This window comes from Garra rufa, chromosome 11 (genome assembly GCF_049309525.1).
Source record: "Garra rufa chromosome 11, GarRuf1.0, whole genome shotgun sequence".
In the NCBI taxonomy this organism is placed as follows: Eukaryota; Metazoa; Chordata; class Actinopteri; order Cypriniformes; family Cyprinidae; genus Garra; species Garra rufa.
The window spans coordinates 41,061,375-41,082,401 of NC_133371.1; the positions used below are offsets into that span (position 1 = coordinate 41,061,375).

At 34.0% G+C, this 21,027-nt stretch overlaps 1 protein-coding gene across 1 annotated transcript in view; it reads left to right on the forward strand.

Moving 5' to 3' along the window:
* The window catches only part of kcp (kielin cysteine rich BMP regulator), a 62,643-nt gene extending 44,003 nt beyond the window's left edge, over positions 1 to 18,640 (forward strand). Inside the window, exons 30-45 of the mRNA XM_073850214.1 lie at positions 573 to 837; positions 3,023 to 3,105; positions 3,221 to 3,314; positions 5,468 to 5,641; positions 5,732 to 5,814; positions 5,900 to 6,020; positions 9,152 to 9,234; positions 9,313 to 9,412; positions 9,497 to 9,585; positions 10,534 to 10,806; positions 12,228 to 12,400; positions 13,645 to 13,756; positions 14,321 to 14,422; positions 15,204 to 15,368; positions 15,462 to 15,759; positions 17,215 to 18,640. Of these exons, the coding sequence (XP_073706315.1) occupies positions 573 to 837; positions 3,023 to 3,105; positions 3,221 to 3,314; positions 5,468 to 5,641; positions 5,732 to 5,814; positions 5,900 to 6,020; positions 9,152 to 9,234; positions 9,313 to 9,412; positions 9,497 to 9,585; positions 10,534 to 10,806; positions 12,228 to 12,400; positions 13,645 to 13,756; positions 14,321 to 14,422; positions 15,204 to 15,368; positions 15,462 to 15,759; positions 17,215 to 17,474 (2,475 nt within the window). The 3' untranslated portion in view covers positions 17,475 to 18,640. The remainder of the gene's footprint in view (positions 1 to 572; positions 838 to 3,022; positions 3,106 to 3,220; positions 3,315 to 5,467; positions 5,642 to 5,731; positions 5,815 to 5,899; positions 6,021 to 9,151; positions 9,235 to 9,312; positions 9,413 to 9,496; positions 9,586 to 10,533; positions 10,807 to 12,227; positions 12,401 to 13,644; positions 13,757 to 14,320; positions 14,423 to 15,203; positions 15,369 to 15,461; positions 15,760 to 17,214) is intronic.
* The last annotated feature ends 2,387 nt before the right edge of the window (positions 18,641 to 21,027 follow it).

The window sequence follows — 21,027 nt, forward strand, 5'->3', positions numbered from 1 at the left end:
TACCATGTTTTCCCCATTGTCAACACTAAAAATCTAAAATAAAATATATAATAACAAAATAAAACAAAATATAAAATAAAATCATTTATAATGAAATATAAAATAAAAAATAAAATACAGTGCTATAAAATAAAAATACCATTTATTAATGCCATGTTTTTGGGCATGTACTATGTTCTATTGTGTTGTCTCTTTAATATTATGTAAATTTTATTGTACATAAATATGGTGTTCAAACTGTTACTATACTGTATATCAAAATATAATAGTACAGTAATACTAACAGATACCAATACTGTACAGCATTTGTCAAGACATAACTCTAACTAAACCACTTTTAACGATAAAATAATGAAATAATAAAAATATTAAAAAAGTAAAAGTTACAAAAATAATAAAATGCAATAAAATCAAAAATCAAAATGGCATTGTAATATCATATTTTCAAGCATTTTCCATGATTTACCATCATGAATATAGTAAGGTTATACCAAAATATCATGGCGTTACCATCTGATACAACCACTGCACTACAGTACATCATTTTTAAGCGTAATGTGTATGTTTTTCAGAACGGAGCTCTGTCATGTGAGAGGAGGCAGTGTCCTCAGCAGTGCACTCATCCGGGGGACGCTAGGGACTGCTGTCCGGTGTGTGACCGCTGTCTGTTTGAAGGGCAGATATACGGAAACACACAGACGTTCTATGCCCCCTCAGACCCCTGCAAGCGCTGTGTGTGTCAGAGCGGCTCTGTTAGGTGCAGACCGGTCACCTGTCCCACGGTTTCCTGCCATAACCCCATCACCCCGCCGGGACAATGCTGCCCACAGTGCAGAGGTCAGTGTGTGTCTACACTTTTATACTTTTGTTATGTTGCAATTGTTCCGTTTACAGCAGTGGCGGCTACTGGTCTGTCAAATAGGGGAAGCTCATTTTCGGTCTACATCATAAAATTGTCTATTTATTTAAAAGTAAATTCTGCCCTACGTTCCTTTTCAAGAAAATGGTCTGTGACCCTGTCGTACCAACTAGGCGTCTTTTCCAGTGACTTTTCGTGTGCAGTTTCATATGAATGAATGATCTAAAAAAATATTAAACTCTGTAAAAGTGAAACAAGGAATGTGGTGTATAATTGTGTGAAATGTATGATGAAAATCAAGCAATTTCGCCAAGCAAATATAAAGAAATAGGTTGCAGCAGTTTTTATTTCGACTGAACTTGAGAAATCCACGATGGGACTGAGCGGCCGCAGAGAGCGCGAACGAATAGCTTCAGCGATTCCTTATAGGACAAAATCGCTGTCAGTCAAAAGGAGATGCAATCTTTCGACAGACCCTCCAATCATCACGCAGAAGCTCAGCGTCCAGGCCAGCCCACTCCTCATTCACCCCCAGAGACGCTGAGCGTCCGTGGGCGGGACATAATCGCAGCGTTTGTCCAATGACCGTCTAGTTTCAAAGCACTGAAAAAAAACGTTCAAAGCAGCCCCATTGAAGTCAATGGACGCTGGGCTTCAATGGGGAAATGCACTGTGACGCTACGGGAATGTATGAGAAGAAAATCAAGTCAGCCGACCTGCTATATCTAACTGATTCTGAACGAATTCGTCTTTGAGATGAACGTTTTCTAACGCATTTTTAGTCAATAAAATGTTAATACAATAGTACGTAATTTGACCATTAATTTTGTGACATTATAGGGGAAGCTGAGCTTCCCTTGCAGTCTTAAAGAAATCGCCACTGGTTTACAGTATATATAAAATACGAAGAAGTTTTACACTAGTAGTCCTATATTCTACGTGTGTTTTTATTCAGTATGTGCAAAAATATACGCAGAAAGAGTGTATCTTATATATTTATACTAGGGCTGTCAGTTCAACGTGTTAATTCATTAATTATATAAAAAAAAAAAAAACACGATTCAAACCTGACCTGTACATCATCTTTTATTTCGTATAGTTGACTGTTGAAAAAATATGATTCAGGGCAGTCTCTTTAAATGCAGTTATGCCCTACTATTCAAGTGTAAAATTCGACAAAATGTCCCTGAATGAGTTTTTGTCTCATGTTTATACCATATGATCAGCCATATCATACGAGCAGGGAGAGCAGTATTTCATGAATGCTGATTTTGTCCCAAATATCACAAGTTTAAATAAGAAGTTAATATTGGTGTTCTATTTTAAACACAGTATTATATTTTTGCTCAATTTTGCAGAGAACATATTCTGAGTTGTTGCACATCTCCGAGTAACACAGTTGTGTTTAGATCCGTAATTAATCAGACATTTTATTTCATGTGAATCAATGATTAGAAGGTCCATTCATAAACAGAGGCATTTATTTAATTTCCTGAATGAATCAGCTGCCACCTGCTGGCAGATTTAGTTTCTTATTAAGAGTATCATTATTCATTAAATAATGGGCTAATAATAATATAATAATAATACTAATAATAAAAACATTAAAGGGATAGTTTACCTAAAAAAATTAATTCTGTCATCATTTACTCACCCTCATGTAATTGCAAAGTCATTTCTTTTGTGGAACATAAAATAAGTTATTTTGAAGCTGTTTTGGTTACCAATGACTCTCATTGTATGAACAAAAACACTGAGATGTTTATGTTAGGCCATTGCAGCTTAAATGTTTATGTATAATAAATACTATGTTAAATAAAAGAAAGCTTCAATTTGTAATGTCTACTTGATACTTTCTCATTTAACACAAAAATAGCTTTTGCGGGTATTTTTACAAATTTATTTTGCTATTAATTAGATTAATTAATTGACACATCATGTAATTAATTAGATGATAAAAAATTTTAATCGACTGACAGCCCTAATTTATACACAAAGACATTACTTTTACTCTTTGCACAACTCTGAGATTGAGATCAGCTGAGCTCACTAGGCTCTGGAAAAGACGTCCATGTTTCTTAGAAATTATGTGAGTTTGTGTTTTTGTGATGATTGTGTCTGCATCTAATCTGAGTTTGATCTGTGATCTCTTTGGCCATGCAGTGTGTCTTCAGCAAGGCAAGGAGTATTTAGAAGGACAGAGCTTGACCCTCCCCACTGACCCCTGCTTCAAATGCACCTGTGTGGTAAGACACACAACACACAAAATCAGCCTTTTCATCACATCTTCAACATCCTGCTATCTCACACAGGAGATTTGACTGATAGAAAGGCTCACTGTTTACAAATATGTGTGTTCAGGATGGCGAGATGAGCTGTGGGGGTCCTGAGTGTCCTAAACTGACCTGCATGCATCAGGTGACTGATCCTGGCTCCTGCTGTCCCCGCTGCAGAGGTATAGACACTTTGTTAAAGAAGCCATAGAGAATTTTATTTTTATCTTAAAATCCACTTATAGTCTTAATCAGCTTTTTTGCACCAGTTTAGTTTTTCATGATAATTTCCCAACCTTTCTGTGACCCCTTCACTTAAACAGGCTGCTTTTGCTGCTGTACCTGCTGTAAACTGTCACTGTACAAATTACATTCATCATGATCGTTTATGATATGGTAAACTCTTGGTGGTCATATGAATGTTAGTTTTAGCATTGAGTAATTATATGAATGTAATTATATATTATTATATAATATTCATAAAATATTACAGTGCCAAGATTACTAAAACTGAAACGAAAAATAAAACATAAATAGTGTTATTAGTAACAATTTTTGTAATATTTTATTTTAGCTTAATTTCAGTTAATATTTGCAGTCATATGTATTTTTGTTTTGTTTTTGTTTTTGAAGGAGTACTTTATTAAAAAAGAGCAAATGTAATATATTTTAGAATTATTTTAAAATTTTATTATAAATTACATTCTTAATTACATGTATTAATTAAAATAATTATTTAAAAAAATGTAATACATGTAATTATTTATGCATTTTTTAAGGAACACTTCATACTTCAGTCATGAAAAAATTAGATTTTTTTTTATTTTATTTCAATTATTATAATTATATAGTTATATTAAATATTATATAATAGTATATAAATATTTGCCAAGGCATCATTTTTGTTTTAAGTTTTTAGTTTCAAAATGTTTCTGTAATTTTTGTTTTATTTTAGTTTCATTTAAATAAAAAAACTAAATGTATTAAAATTTTTAAATACATATATTTATTTGCAGTCCTATATAATGTGCTTATTGTTGTCACATCAAAACCTTAAGGATGAATTAACTATTCTGTTTTTGAATGAGTATTTTATTAATTAATATAACAAATATTATAATGTAACAAATTTAATATATTGTATATTTATTTTATTATAAATTAAAATGTAAAATACATGTAATTTATAAAATGTAATAAATGAAATAATTATTGCATTTTTTAAATGAATATTTTAAATCCTGAAAATCAGGAATTTGAGGGTGCATTATATCTAAAATCTCCTTTAAAGTTGTGCAAATGAAGTTTTGGCAGTGCATATTACTTACCAAAAATTACGTTTTGATACATTTACGGTAACAGATTTACAAAATATCTTAATGAAACATGATCTGTACTTAAAGGAACACTCCACTTTTTTTGGAAAAAGGCTCATTCTCCAACTCCCCCCGAGTTAATAAGTTGTTTTTTACCGTTTTGAAATCCATTCAGCCGTTCTCCTGTTCTGGCGATATCACTTTTAGCATAGCTTAGCATAGATCATTGAATCCTATTAGACCAATAGCATCGCGTTCAAAAATGAACAACGAGTTTCCATATTTGTTGTATTTAAAACTTGACTCTTCTGTAGTTATATCGTGTACTAAGACCGGTGGAAATGCAAAGCTGCGAGTTTCTAGGCTGATAAGATTAGGAACTACACTTCCATTCCGGCGTAATAGTCAAGGAAGTTTGCTGCCGTAATATGGCCGAAGCAGGCGGAGTAATATCAGAAATGAGTTCCCAGCTAGTTTAGCATTTGCACATGTGCTGCGTGGTATTACTGCTCCTGCTTCGGCCTTATTACGGCAGCAAACTTCCTTGACTATTACGCCGGAATGGGAGTGTAGTTCCTAATCTTATCAGCCTAGAAAATTGAAGCTTTGCATTTCCACCGGTCTTAGTACACGATATAACTACAGAAGAGTCAAGTTTTAAATAGGACAAATATGGAAACTGTTTGGTCATTTTTGAACGTGATGCTATTGGTCTAATAGGATTCAATGATCTATGCTAAGCTATGCTAAAAGTGATATCGCCAGAACAGGAGAACGGCTGAATGGATTTCAAAACGGTAAAACTCAACTTATTAACTCGGGGGGAGTTGGAGAATGAGCCTATTTCTAAAAAAAGTGAAGTGTTCCTTTAATATCGTAATGATTTTCGGCATAAAAGAAAAATCTATAATTTCGACCAACAAAATGTATTTTTGACTATTTCTACAAATATACCCGTGCTACTTAAGACTGGTTTTGTGGTCCAGGGTCACATATGTCTGACTCTCTCTCTTTTTCAGGCTGTATGTATGATGGCATTGAGCACCTTGAAGGCAGTACCTGGTTTGCATCCAGCAGTCCCTGCATGTCCTGCATGTGTGTGAATGGAGTGACCACCTGCTCAGAGGTCCACTGTCTGTCCACCTGTCTAAACCAGATCAGTGTGCCAGGCGAATGCTGCCCAGTGTGTGCAGGTACAACTACAATCCTTACAAACCGTTTGGTGCATGCATAGTTTTGCTTTGAAAGTCTGTAGTTTGAAATGATTGTTTTTCTTCTGTCAGACTGTGTGTATAAAGGCCACGTGTACAGCCCTGGAGAGAGTTTCCAGCCCTCTGATGACCCCTGTCAGATCTGCACCTGTGAGGTACGGCTCATCAGAACATGTTGTGTGCATATGTTGGTTTGCTTGCCTTACGGGGTGTGTGTGTGTGTGTGTGTGTGTGTTGTAGGTGATGCCAGACGGGGAACAGCACTTACGCTGTTACAGGAAGCAATGCCCGAGTCTGGTGGACTGTCCTAAACACAACATCCTATACAGCGGCTCTGATTCCTGCTGCCCTGTCTGTGCACGTTAGTATGAACACTGTTTTCAGCAGATGTTTTACATTGCTGTGCTAGTTTTGAGCCTCACGTATCACTCTATAGATTCTTTCTTCTCACGTATTAAATTAAAAATGAACAAAAGCATATTTTGACTATAAATTATGTTTGTTTATAATACATTAATGTTAATTTATACAACTTGAAATGGTAAAAAATTTATTAGTATATGTAAAAATTAACAATAACCTGGATGCTGTAAAAGTATCGTTCATTATAGGTAATGATACCTAATGCATTAACTAATGTTACGAATTAAAACTTGTTGAAATGAATTGATATTGAATATTAATAATAGATAAAACTAGTTAATAAAATTAGTTAAATAAGTGCAAGTTGAAATACTAAAATAATTTCTAAAACTGAAATAAAAACAAAGCTAAATCGAAATATTACCAAAAAATAGTAAATATACACATAATAAACTTAAAAAACTAAAAAAATGACAAAAGCACAAAAAATAAAAATAAAACTGGAAATAGAAAATAATTGCTAATATAAAGTGTTAATTAAAGGGGCTATATGTAGTCTCGCGTAGCCAGACCTTCAGACTGACGGCTGAAGGTCTGGAACTCATGGAAGCTTTCATTGGCCAAGTCCCGCCCATAAGACCGTTTGATCGGCATGTCAAACAACCAATCACAGTTCGTTTCGTTCAGCGTCACGTTTTGGTGCGTGGAAATGCCCCCACAACAACAGACTGCCGTGCAACAAGTCAGTCATTGAAATAACCAGCATTGAAAGATAACGAATAAGAGGGAGAACAAGCAGTAAGTCAGTAATTTGTTCGCGAAGGTCGCAAATGTGTATAACAACAATGGCGTCTGCATAAGCACATTTTAGCAAAACGCCGAGTAAATCAGTCTGTGCTTTGTTTCCCGGCGGACCGAAAATAAACGCGACACTCGCGTCTTCCGGAAATCCGGTCAAATTCAACTAATCAGATGACGACTTCGACATTCCTGAAGTGTTTCCAGTTAAGTGTACCATATGCATCAGACGTTTAGCCAACGTTCCGTGGGCGTGACGTCTGAGGCTGAGACTAGGCTATATGTAACTTTTTCCCCAAAATAAACGTAACAATAGCCTTTTTATTTGACCATTTATGACTCAAACATCTCCTGATGAGCATACTGACACCTTGTCAGCTCACAGTGGGTGCACCTATAAGCCTGTATCCTATTTTTCCTATTTTCTGTCGGGTCGGCTTTTTCGCGCGCTGTCTGCGGATGTGACGTCAAGTGCGTTCATGTTAAACGTTTCAGATCTCTCTGCCACCACCGCTAGTCATATATATTGCAATCAAACTTAGTTTTTCAAACAATATATGTATTTGACTGTTCTTACCTCTGTAAATATAATGTTGACTTCTTTGCAGCTGATGACTTGTGAAGTGTGTACGTACGAGCGCGCGCTGCGAGAGCCAGCAGAAAGGAAGAGCAGTTCCGTTTTTTGGCCACAGGTGTCAGTCGCGAGTTTAAATTTCAGAAAGTTACATATAGCCCCTTTAAAGCAACACTAAGTAACTTTTTTTACCTTAAAATAATGTTTCCGAACTCATGTCAGTGGTTGATCAACTCATAACAGGGTGAAACGGCACTTTCGTATTCGCTTTGCGACCCTCTATCAGCCATAACAGCACTATGTAAGTTTGGGTCGTCGGGTCGCGGATTTGTAGTTCAAATGATACTACAAATGCGACTTGCTTCAAGGCAGGCTTCACAAAAGGTTTTCACACTTTTATAAAGTCATACTCTACCTTGTCACTGGACATCGTTATTTCCAAAGCCGCTCCTGGATAGCCTTTCAAACAAATAACGTGCATGTGACACGACGGTAGGCTAAATTATTTACGACAGCGGTAATGGACAATTCCGCTTCTAACCTGTAGAGGGAGCATTGAGGGAAAAGTTACTTAGTGTTGCTTTAATAATGTAATAGTATATAAATAATACTAAAATAACACTGATCAGTTTCGGTGTTTAGTTTCAGTTTTTCTTTCTTCCTTTCTTCATTTCCTTTTTACTGAAGCCTGTTTCCACCTTTAAATAAAAAGTGAAAAAGGGGAACTGTGACTTTTTATTTTACAATTCTGTGAAAACTTTTTTACTCAGAATTGTGTGATATAACCTCGCAATGGCAAGTTGGCAAGTCGGACTTGTGAGATACAAACTCACAATTCTGACTTTTTCTTGCAATTAGTAGTTTATATCTTACAATTCTGAGAAAAAAAGTCATAATTGCGAGTTTGTATAATGCAATTCTGAGAAAAAAGTAAGAATTGTGAGATAAAAAGTCACAGTTACCTTTTTTTCAGTGCAGTGGCTTGCATACTTTTTTATCATTTATATTGTTATAAATAAATAATTTTTATCTATTTTATTTCATTTAAGATTTATACATTTTGATCTGTTTCTGTAAAATGTATTCACTGCCCTATTCATATACATTTCTAATTTCTAAGTGAATGTTATTTTAAAAATGTTTTTTCTACACTAATATAAGTCAAACTTTCACTCAGCTTTACGATAGCCTTTCATTTACGTCAGATTAAACGTGGCATGTCTTCCAAATTAAGATCTTTTAAGACCTTTTTAAGGTTCATTATGCACTATAGGGAAATAATGAGTAGACAGTAAAACTGTTTGCACTACAAAACCAGTGTGTCCATAATTAAGAGAATGCATTAAAATAATATGGCAAGACAATTTGCTATATCAACACTGCAAAAAATGCTTTTCTTACTTAGCTGTTTTGTCTTGTTTCCAGACAAAATATCTAAACATTTCTATATCAAGAAGGATTTTCTAGACAAGTAAAAAAAAAAAAAGTAAAATTTTATTATTTTCAGAAAAAAACAAGTCAAAATTAAGTAAGTTTTTGCTTAGAACAAGCAAAATAATCTTTGGCTGGAAACAAGACAAAAAAATCTAAGTAAGAAAAGCATTTTTTGCAGTGAAGCAGTGAAGCAGTGAAATAAGTTGTTTTGCACAGCTAAAAATAGCTGGACACGGATGAGACCAGAAGCCAGACCCATAACATTCACAGGAAAATGTTATGGGAAGAAGGATGGTTGTTTTATTCTTGGGTTTGTGTTTCAGAGCCCCTCAGTAACTGCACAGCTACACTGATCGGTAATGAAGTGTTGGCCACTGATGATCCTTGTTTTACCTGTCAATGCAAGGTATCTAAACATACTCAGTACTGTTATATAAAGCCATGTGTGTTGATATGATGTATGAGTGATAATGTGTTTGTGTAGGATTTGACGTGGACGTGTATCCATCGGGGCTGTCCACCTCTCAGCTGTCCTCTGGCCGATCAGCACACACCGCCTGATTCCTGCTGCCCCGTCTGTGATGGTACAGAGTCTCTCTATCAGAAATAATCCACCGTCGCTTCTTGCTGTACATGTGTGCTTATCTGTATGTATGTGTGTGTCCCAGAGTGTGTATTAGAGGGTGAGCAAACCCGTGTGCGAAATGGCCAGAGATGGACAGACAAGGAGAACGAATGTGTCACCTGCATCTGCAATGTGAGGAAAACTAACATTTAACTGGCAGGTTAACTGGCAGGTTTTGAATGTTTTATATTATTTTCCATCTTTTTCTTTTTTTATCTTTCAAGTCATTTTCCTGAAATAATTGTTATTTTGATGCTTTTTAACATGAACCACTCACATCAAACAAACAGATCAAACTCAGATATTGAACAGCTATATGGACCAAAAGCTTTAAAGTTACATAACTTGACTTAAAGGTCTTAATATAATAATTTTTATTTCATTTAAGATGATTAAAGCAAACCGAATTTAATGAATTTCAGTTACATTTATTCACTACCCGGTTCATATTTATTTCTAATTTTCTAATTCATATAATAAATTCTACACTAATATAAGTCAAACATTGACTCAGCTTCACAACAATGAAACATATTGAACAAATCATACTTATGGCAACCTTTAATTTATGTCAAATGAAATGTGGCATGTCTTCTAAATTAGGATCATTTTAAGACCTTTTAAAGACCATTGAGTCATTTTCATTTTTTTGCATTTTATTAATCCACAAAAGTATAAGGAAATACAAAATTGCAATTCAAGGCAATTAAATTGTCACATCTTAATATAATAATTGATACTTTTTGTTTTTGTGAAAAACTGTATCTGAACTGTAAATCATGCTTTTCACAGTCATTTTACAGTTTAATATGTTAGACATTGCCCTACCCTGCTCATATGGTATTCATTTTATTTGTGCAAGTCTTTGATTTGAGCTTAAAAATCCTCGAGATACCCTGTATAAATATTTAAAAAAGAAAAAACAAGACATAATAAAATAATAAAAGCATGTTATAAAATTAAAACTTGTACTAAAATTACTGTTTGATGTTATTTTTTATTAAACATACTCACAATAGCCCTATCTAAAATTATGAAGCACATTTTAAAGTAATGTGTGTTTGTGTGTGTGTGTTATAGCAAGGGCATATCGAGTGTGATCTGCAGGAGTGTCCTTTTCTTGATTGTCCGGATGGATCGATCAAAGTGAAAAACCCTGGGAAGTGCTGTCCTGAGTGCACAGGCATCATAGCTGTGGTTTACTCCAAAGACGATCATGGACAGTGTGTGTACGACAAACAGCGGTACAACCACAATGACCACTGGGAAGTGGACGAGTGTACATCCTGCACCTGTGTGTATGGAGACGTGCACTGCCAAACCCAGAGATGCCCAATGCTCACATGTGCCTCGGTAAGATGACAATACACTTTTGAGTTTACTGTATATTAGTAAGGACATGGGCTGAAACTCACAAATCAGTGTTTGACTGGTTTAACTATATGTGACCCTGGAAAACAAAACCATTCTTAAAGGAGAAGTTCAGTTCTAGATCAAAAATGTACAGATAATGCAAGCTGTTTATGTCTTTCTTTCTTCAGTCATAAAGAAATTATGTTTTTTGGGGAAAATGTTTTAGGATTTTTCTCCATATGGTGTTCAGAGTTTGTACTTTCAAAATGCAGTTTGCAGCTTTAAATGATCCCAAATGCAGTTGTAAACGATCCCAGTCAAGGAAGAAGGGTCTTATCTAGTGAAACCATCATTTTTTTTTATTACAATTTATATACTTTTTAACCTCAAATGCTTGTCTTGTCTTGCTCTGCCTGAACTCAAGACAGTTAAGGTATATCGAGAAACTCCAATCTCATTTTTTCCCTCAATTTCAAAATTGTTCTACATCGCCGTTTTACCTTTTTTGTTAAGGGTGTTTGATCTTCTTTGCATGTTCGATTTGCAAACACTGGGTCAGTACTTCTGCAGCAATGTAAGATGATTTTTGAAGTTGAGGAAGAAAATGAGATGGGAGTTTTTCAACATACCCTAACTATCTTGAACCGGAAAAAACAGTTCAGGCAGAGCAAGACAAGATGAGGGTTTGAGATTAAAAGTATATATATTGTATTAAAAAAATTACAGATAGTTTCGGGATAAGACTCTTCATTCTCGGCTGGGATTATTTACAGCCACATTTGGGATTGTTTGTAGGCACATTTAAACTGCATTTTAGAAGTTCAAACTCGGGGCACCATAGAAGTCCACTATATGGAGAAAACTCCTGAAATGTTTTCCCTTAAAGAACATAATTTCTTTATGACTGAAGAAAGAAGGACATGAACATGTTGGATGACAAGGGGCTGAGTACGTTATCTGTAATTTTTGTTCTGGAAGTGAACTTTCATTTTTTTAAGTAGCACAGGTATATTTGTAGCAATAGCCAAAATAAATTGTATGGGTCAAAACTATTGATTCATTAGGATATTAAGTAAAGATCATGTAAATATATCAAAGCTTAAATTTTGATTAGTAATATGCATTGCTAAGAACTTCATTTGGACAACTTTAAAGGCAATTTTCTCAATATTTAGATTTTTTGCACCCTGAGATTTCAAATTTTCAAATACTTGTATCTCGGCCAAATATTTTCCTATCCTAACAAACCATACATCAATGGAAAGCTTATTTATTCAGCTTTTGTTTTTACAAATTGACCCTTATGACTGTTTTTGTGGTCCAGGGACACATAATAGTGAACATATTTTTGAATAGTGATGATATTTTGTGCCTCTCAAGTACAATTGAGTTGAATGTATAGTACCTTTGTGTGTTTGTAGGATGAAACACCAGCTCTGGTCCCGGGAATGTGTTGTCCTCACTGCATTCCTCACCCTGCCACCTGTATTGTGTTTGGAGACCCTCACTACAGAACATTTGATGGAAAGATGGTGAACTTCCAGGGGACGTGCACATATGTTCTGGCTCAGGACTGTGAGGGCGGAGATTTCAGGTGTTCACTGTATTGCCTCACTCATGTCTAGACTTAGGGGTGGGTGATATACCACTAGACACGATTAACTGGTAGAAATGTTGGATTATTGCAGTTACAGGTGCTGTGGTCACACCTTTTTTGAGCACTGTGGTTTAAAAACAAGGGATTTTAAGCCATTGAAACACAATTAGGAGCTAAAGAGAACTCATTTCACACAGACTAATACGTGTCAAAATGTCCTTCTTTGCAGGCATCCTTGTAAACACAGTAATTTAGGTCTTAATTGAAAACAAACAGCTGAGAAAGAAAACATGTAACAGTATATTAGATCCAGGCAGCTCTTAAAGTGACAGCCGTCTAATATTCTTGCTGTCTGTCATTCTTGTTAATCAAACGACAAAAGAGAAAATCTCTTGCTGTTCTTGACTAAATCATATATATAAATTAAAAAAAAAATTATATATATATATATATATAATTTACATACATGCAGTGTTTTTATACATTATATTTTATTAGTTTTTTTTTGTCCTATTAATTTGTTTCTTATTCTTTTTTTAATACTGACTATGTGCTTGTCTTTAGTGAGCTTGTTTTTTTTGTATTATTAGTATTAGTTTTTTGTGATATTGACACTGGTGACAAGAATTATGAAATTCCTATGGTATCAAAAATTTTTATATCAGAAAGACCTTATTTAAAGCAAAAATAAATATGTTGTGTGATATATCGCTACCTTGACAAAAAATTACTTCTATTGTGATCATGGTCATATCACCCACCCCTACACTACTGTTTAAAAGTTTGAGTTCTGTCAAATAATAGTTTTTCTTTTGAACTTTTTGTTCTGAAAAATATCACAATTTCCAAAAAAATGTTAAGCAGCGTGTCTGTTTTCATTGATGATAATAATAAGAAATGTTTCTTGAGTAGCAAATTAGCATATTTCAATGATTTCTGAAGGATCTTGTGACACTGAAGACTGAAATAATGGTGCTGAAAATTGAGCTTTGCGTCAAAGGAATAAATTACATTTTAATATATATTCAAATAGAAAACAGGTATTTTAAATTGTAATAATATTTCACAATATTACTGTTTTTACTGTATTTTTTGATCAAATGAATGAGCATGAGACCAACATCAAATGTTTGAACAGTAAGATAATTTGCCCAAAAATGGAATTTAGCAACATAAAAGATATTTTAAAAGTGTTGTTCATATGTACTTAGTCTAAACAGAAACTTGTGATTGTGTTCCAGTGTTCATGTGTCTAATGAGGACCGGGGACGTAAAGGAGTGTCTTGGACTAAAGAAGTGACCGTGTTTATTGGAGATACTGTGGTACATCTGCTTCAGGACTGGATTGTGAAGGTAATATGTACTGCAGTGTTGTTTAAAGTTTTCATTGCTTACCATGCAAATGTTATTTTGTAAACAATTTTTTTTTTTATAAGCTTTAAAAAAACATTTTGATTTATATGAATGTTCACTATTCGAAATAGAACTGACATCATATTTGCATAATGGTTTGTGATTTGTCTTCTTTCTTATGTATTTCTTAAGTGATTTCAGCCAATGTAATCAGCTAAATGGGGGATTTCCAACTTTTTTTTGTTCGCCAAACCATTTTGACCTGAAATTTTTAGTTTTTAGAAGTATTAGTTCATATTTCAATAATTTAACAACATATGTGTGTATCACATGACAAACAGGTCAGTCTTTTTTGTGTTTTTCTTTATTTTTATTTTATATTTTTGTGATTTAATTAAGGAGCTTTTAATTGACTCAAATTGAATCAACTTAAACTTTCATCAAAACCAAACTGGGATACCCTAAGATAAATGATAAATTATCAAATTTTACCTTAAAATTTTGTGTTTAATATTCACAGCTATACTTATTGCTAATTTTTCTTCTTCTTTTTTAATGCATTAGGTTGATTATCAACAAGTCTCTCTGCCGTTTCTTAAAGAACCGTATGTTTACCTGGAGCGCAAGACCAACACCATCCTCCTGAACACAAATGTTGGGCTGAAGGTACAGCCTCTGCATGAATTCACTCTGTATCCAGTCCCCTATATATGAAAGCCTAAAATTAAAAAAAACATTTATTCTCACAACTGCGAGTTTACATCTCACAATTCTGACCTTTTTTTATACAGTAAGAATTGCAAGATATAACCTTGAAATTCTGACTTTTTTCTTGCAACTGCAGCTTTGTAACACACATTCTGACTTTTTTTTTTCACAAGTCCAGTTTTGAGGGGGGAAAAAGGCTGTTTTTTTCTTGCAACTGAGAATTTGTATCTCACAATTCTGACTTAATAACTCAAAATTGTGTATTATAAAGTCAGAACTGTGAGATATAAACGTGCAATTCTAACAAAAAAGGTCAGCATTGGTGAGTATGTATCTCACAAGTTTGCATCGCGCAATTTTGAGAAAAAAGTCAGAATTGTGAGATAAAAAGTTTTTTTTTAATCAGTGGTGGAAACGGGCTTTCATACCAACAGAAAAGAAACATCAGAAACAGATTTTATTGTGCCTTACTGCCATATCAATGTGATAATATAGAGAGGAAATAAAGATGTTTAGAGGAGTTTCTCGCTCATATTCGATTATCTCCTGAGAAAAAAAGGCCACAGTAATCTTGAAATTTTAGAAGAGCTGTGCTCAGATTCGACTACACACAAGTCAAAGATTTAAGTTTGAATTCAAACATTTCTCATCTAGTTCTTCCCCGACCAGATTATCTATATAGATAGCCCATAATAATTTTCATTAATTTGTAATATTTCTATATGAATTGTGATGTAAGGTGTTGTGGAATGGCCGTTCTCATCTGGAAGTCAGTGTTCCTGGTACCTACAAGAAGCACATGTGTGGTTTATGCGGCAACTTCAATAACTACCCGCAGGACGACATGAAATTACGCAATGGACGAATCACCAACTCTGAAGCAGTGTTTGGAAACAACTGGAAGGTTAAAATGCTAAAACATCTTCATACATGTGTTATTAGTTAATAAGGTATTTCAAATGAATGTTAAACTATATATACTTTGATCTCTTTGCAGGTGGGCAGTGGAAATCCAAGTATTCAGTGTCCTGATGCGATAAACATTAATCCGTGCAATAAAGCAGGTTACTCTGCCCATAAGACTGCGAACGCTCGCTGTGCAGTGCTGAAGTCACCCGTGTTTGAGCGCTGTCATAAGCTGGTGCCACCCGAGATGTTCTATGCTTCATGCGTGTATGATATGTGTGCCTGTGGATCCAATACGGACGTGTGTTTGTGTGACGTGTTGGAGGCTTATGCATCTGAGTGCCGTGAAGCTGGAGTTATCCTGCAGTGGAGGTCGCCAACACTCTGTGGTGAGTGAGATATACACTACACATTTTTTCATTGTCTTCTGTAGAGCTGCTTTATAGCTAAATTGAATTTGTTTCATGATGAAGAATGCAACATTGACACTGTTATTGAATAATTAATTGAATTAACATCGAACTAAACTGAGCTGAATAATGACGTGTCTTCCGTAGACTATTAAAAAATAAAAAGATATGGGAATACACGGCAAAACATAATACAATGTATTAGTTCTTATGTTTTTTTGGTAAACCTCAATATATGCATGTGCCATGTAGGGCTATATATTGATACATAAAAATATGTTACAAAATAAAGTTGAGGTCAAAAGTTTACATACACGTTGTAGAATCTGCAAAATGTTAATAATTTTACCAAAATAAGAGGGATCATACAAAATGCATTTTATGCATTTTTATCACATAAAAGACGTTTACATATAGTCCATAAGAGAAAATAATAGTTGAATTTATAAAAAAACGACCCTGTTCAAAAGTTTACATACACTCGATTCTTAATACTGTGTAATCCACAAATTACAACAAATTCTTTGGTTTTCTATCATTTTTGTGTATTTGAACTCTTTCCAACAATGACTGTAAGATTTTGAGATCCGTTTTTTCAGACTAAGGACAACTGAGGGACTCTGAATGCAACTAATGCAACTATTACAGAAGGTTCAAATGCTCACTGATGCTCCAGAAGGAAAAACAATGCCTTAAGAGCAGTGGGTTCATAAGGACAATTTTAAATTATTTCATCTTCTAGGAAACATGTTAGTATCTTCTGTAGCATTTAATGGGCAGTGCTAACTGAAAAAAAAATACTGTATTTAGGCAAAATAAGAAAAATGTACACATCGTCCTTTTTTTCAAAAGTTTTCACCCCCTGCTCTTAAAGCATTGTTTCCTTCTGAAAAGATGGGTCTCAAAATCAGTCATTGTTGGAAAGGTTCAAATCCATACTGAAAAAAACAGACTTTGTGGGACCTGGAGGATTTTTCTGAAGAACAGCAGGCAGTTTAACTGTTCAGGACAAACAAGGGACTCACGATCACTAAACAAAAAGAAACCCAGTTGTGGATCATTCAGGTAACAGTATTAGGAATGACGTGTATGTAAACTTTTCAAAGGGGTCATTTTTATAAATTCAACTATTACTTTTCTCTTGTGGACTGTATGTAAACTTCTTTTATGTGAAATACCTTAGTCAGGTCAGTATTAAATGAAAGATAACATGCAGTTTGTTTGATCCCTCTTATTTTGGTAAAATAATTAACATTTTGCAGGTTCTGTAAACTTTTGACCTTCTGAACTGTATTTTCAATATGCATTCAATAATTAAATATATTAATGTTTATCATAAAAGTACATGCATTAGGGATCTTTAGGGAAATGGAAGTCAATTCAAATTTGCCCTGCTTTAGTATAACTCCATCCTTTCTCTCCTCTATCCTACAGCCGTGGGTTGTCCGCTGGACCGCGGTTATGTGTTTGATGAATGCGGGCCACCATGCCCTAAGACGTGTTTTAATAAAGACGTGCCACTTGGCGTGATCGAAGCTCACTGCTTTAAACCCTGTGTGCCGGGTTGCCAGTGTCCTGCTGGACTAGTGGAACACAACGCCCACTGCATCGCCCCCGAGAAATGCCCGAAAATTATCCTCGGCAATCTCGACCTGCAAACTCATGTAGTCAAATCAGTTAATTCTGAAATCTGATAAACCACAACAAGCTCTTCAAGTCAACATGAAATTAGAATTTGCTTCATTTCTTTTTGATTCATATTCCTGGTCTTGTTCTGTAAGATTCATTACATTTTGTAATATTAAAAAAGAATGAAAAATATCCAGTTTTTTTTTTTTTTTTCAAAAATACATAAAATGATTAACTAAAAGAAATCTCAGAACTGCAAGAAAAAAGTTTTTATCTTACAATTCTGAATGTGTAGCTCACAATGCAATTCTGTTTGTCTCACATTGGCAAGAAGAAACTTCTTCTCAATGTGTCAAAAAGTCATAAAATTTTTTTTTTAACTCAGAATTCTAAAAAAAAATAGAACTGAGATAAAATTTCAGAATTGCAAGAAACAAAGTCAAAACTTTGTTTTTATCTCACAATTCTATTATTCTTAGACTTGCAAGAAGAAACTCAGAATTGTGAGATTAAAAAGTCACAAATGTAATATTTTTACACAGAATTCTGAGAAAAATAGATCAGAGAACATCAGAATTGGAGGAAAGAATTCTGAATTTGTAGCTCCCAATTCTATTTTTCGCAGATTTGCAAGAAAAGTGAAAGAAAAGTCGCAAATCTAATATTTTTATCCTTATAAATGGAATTGAGAAAAGAGTTTTGTGTTGACTTTAAAATGCTTGAACTTAAAGCACATTTAATTTTTTATATCTCAAACCACATAAACAGTCTTCTACTGTAATCCTGCATTAGTTTTTTTTTTTCATTATTGTTTAATTGGTGCTACTGTGTGTAAGTGTTTCTGACTGATTATAGGACGCTGTTAATCTGTGTCTAATGGAGCTATTTTTCATGTCCTTCCACTGAAAGGATGATGTTTTAAGCCAGATGGCAAAAGTTCATCTCTTTTTCTCACCACAGACCAAGAGTACAGAGAGAAAAAAGCTTTTATTTAATCATAATGGGATTTTTAAACATGCCATAAGTAGATTTTCTGGACTTTTTTCTCATTGTTATGTCTGCACTGTTTTTGATAGGGCTATTTTTGCTGTTGCACTGGTGTTGTGTTTTAAATATTGTGTTATTTTCTTTAAATACATAGTTTACTAAGCAATATATTGTAAAGACACTTCATTTACAACATTGACAGTGAATCTATATAAAACAGAAGCACAATAAAAGCTAAATCCAACAGTGCCTTCACATATTATTCTGAGTTATGTTATATTCATCAGATTCTCTGTTTGTGTAAACTGTATGTTTTTGTATGTCATAAACATTGAATATGAACTATTTGGGGCTTTTTATTTGCCGATATGTGAGTTAGATGTACAATAAAATGGAAAAGTTTTTTGTTGGATAAACACGCATTACAAAATATTTAGCACATTTGATTTAGATTTACAGCAGAAAACAAGTGGTTATATAATTTTCATTAATATTTTACAGTCTTCAATATTTTTAAGAAATATTTAGAAATGTTGATATAAAACATAATTAACTTCTAAATGGTAAAAATGTAACCAAAGATGTCGTCTAAGTAGCTATCTGTCTAGGATTTAGCCAGGTTTTGTATGTTTTCAGTGTAAATAATTGAGTGTCATGATTTGTCTGAGAAAGTGTGCGGTCAGCACTGAGCTGAAGGTCTTCTTCTGTAATCTGATCCTAATGGTTTCCTCAGCAACAGACGTGGCTTTGTTGTAATCATTTATCATTCATGAAGATAAACTCATCGAACAGGTGAGACACTTTCCCTTTTCCTGTTTAAATTGTATAAGGTAGGCCTACAACTACACTGTTATATTTAGTGTGTATGTATTTTTTATATGTACAATGAAATTGAGCTTACCTGAAGTGCTTTTGTCTTTTTAGGATGGAAGAGTGTTTGCATTTGGTCTGTGAGTCCATGGGTGTACATGAGGAGGATGAGGTCGGCGTGGATGTGATCTGTTCCCTCTATAAGAGCGTCTTCCTCATCACCGCCAGCCTGGACGAGACAAAGAGAGCCATTTCACAGGTGAACAAGAGCTGCTGTCTTAGGATCCCATGAATGAGAAGAATGAAACGGATATGAAAAGCAAAACAGTAAAGCAAATGTTATGCGTGATGTTCTCAGGTCAGAGGTCAGAGTGGAGGCTTGTCATGTTCAGCCAGAGGAGTTCTGCATGTTCTCCTAGTTATGGAGAAACAGCGTGAGAACAGAGAAGAGGTATTTATTTCATGTAATTCTGTCTATATTTCTCTACAATACTCTGAATTTTATTTTTTGTTCGTACTAAATAATCTAAATTAAGATATTACAATATATGCATGTTATACACTACCAGTCAAAAGTTTTTGAACAGTAAGATTCAAAAAGACAAGCACTGCTCAGTGTTCATGTGTTTCCACATTACAGAGTTTATTAATATATTTATATTAAAACTATGTAATCCAAATGCATGGAACAACTGCATGTAATTTAATTACATAAAGTTTATGTTTAGACGGAAACATTTTTTAAGTGTGCTTTAAATTGATAAATGCTTTACAAGGTATGATACAGTTACAAAATAGCGTTACAAAAGTTTTCAATTTTAGAAAAAAATCTGTTCTTCTGAACATTCTATTCACAAAAGAAACCTGAAAAAAACTACTCGGCTGTTTTCAACATAATCATAATAAATGTTTTTGAGCAGCAAATCAGAATGTTAGAATGATTTCTGAAGGATCATGTGACTGGAGCAATGATAAAAATTCAGCTTTGAAATCACAGAAATAAATTACATTTTAAAATATATTCAAATACAAAACAGTTATTTTAAATAGTAAAAATATATCAAAATGTTACTATTTTTGCTGTACTTTGGATCAAATAAATGCAGGCTTGGTGAGCAGAACAAATCTTACTGTTCAAAAACTTTTGACTGGTAGTGTATTATATTGGTATATTAACTTAGATTAATTGAGACCTTAATTCTGAAAATAAAATATATCACAATGTGCCGTGTTAACCTGAAGGATTAAAGGAAATAAACTTAATAAAAAACATACTTGTAATTTTCTGCCAGAACATTTTCTTTGGATTTAATTTTTTCTTTTCTTACAGTGAACCTTTACCTTGTCAGAAATGTATCTTTGTTTGACATCTTTTGGGTGCTTGAATTCAAAAATTATGTAAAATTGTGAAATTATGTTATAGAAATTGTAAAGATCTATGGCTGTAAATTAAAGGATGTGAACGGCGTATATTTTCTGTAGCTGTACTGGGATCTCCAGATGTTGAAGGCTGGTAGAATCAGTCCTAAACAAAATACACAATCCTTAAGAGTCAACTTCAGCTCCAGACAACAGGTAACATTAGAAAAACCAAGTCATATTTTTATATTATATCATCTATATAAGATGCATAACACTGTATGATAATAAATGTAAAGCTGCGCTTCACGTCAGGTGGTTCTTGGCATCCACGTCATGCAAATTGATGTGTCTTACCATATTATTTTAATGTATTATCTTAATTATGAACACACTGGTTTGTAGTGCAAACAGTTTTACCGTTTACTGCACGTTGTTGTTGTTCTTGTTATTTCCCTAAAG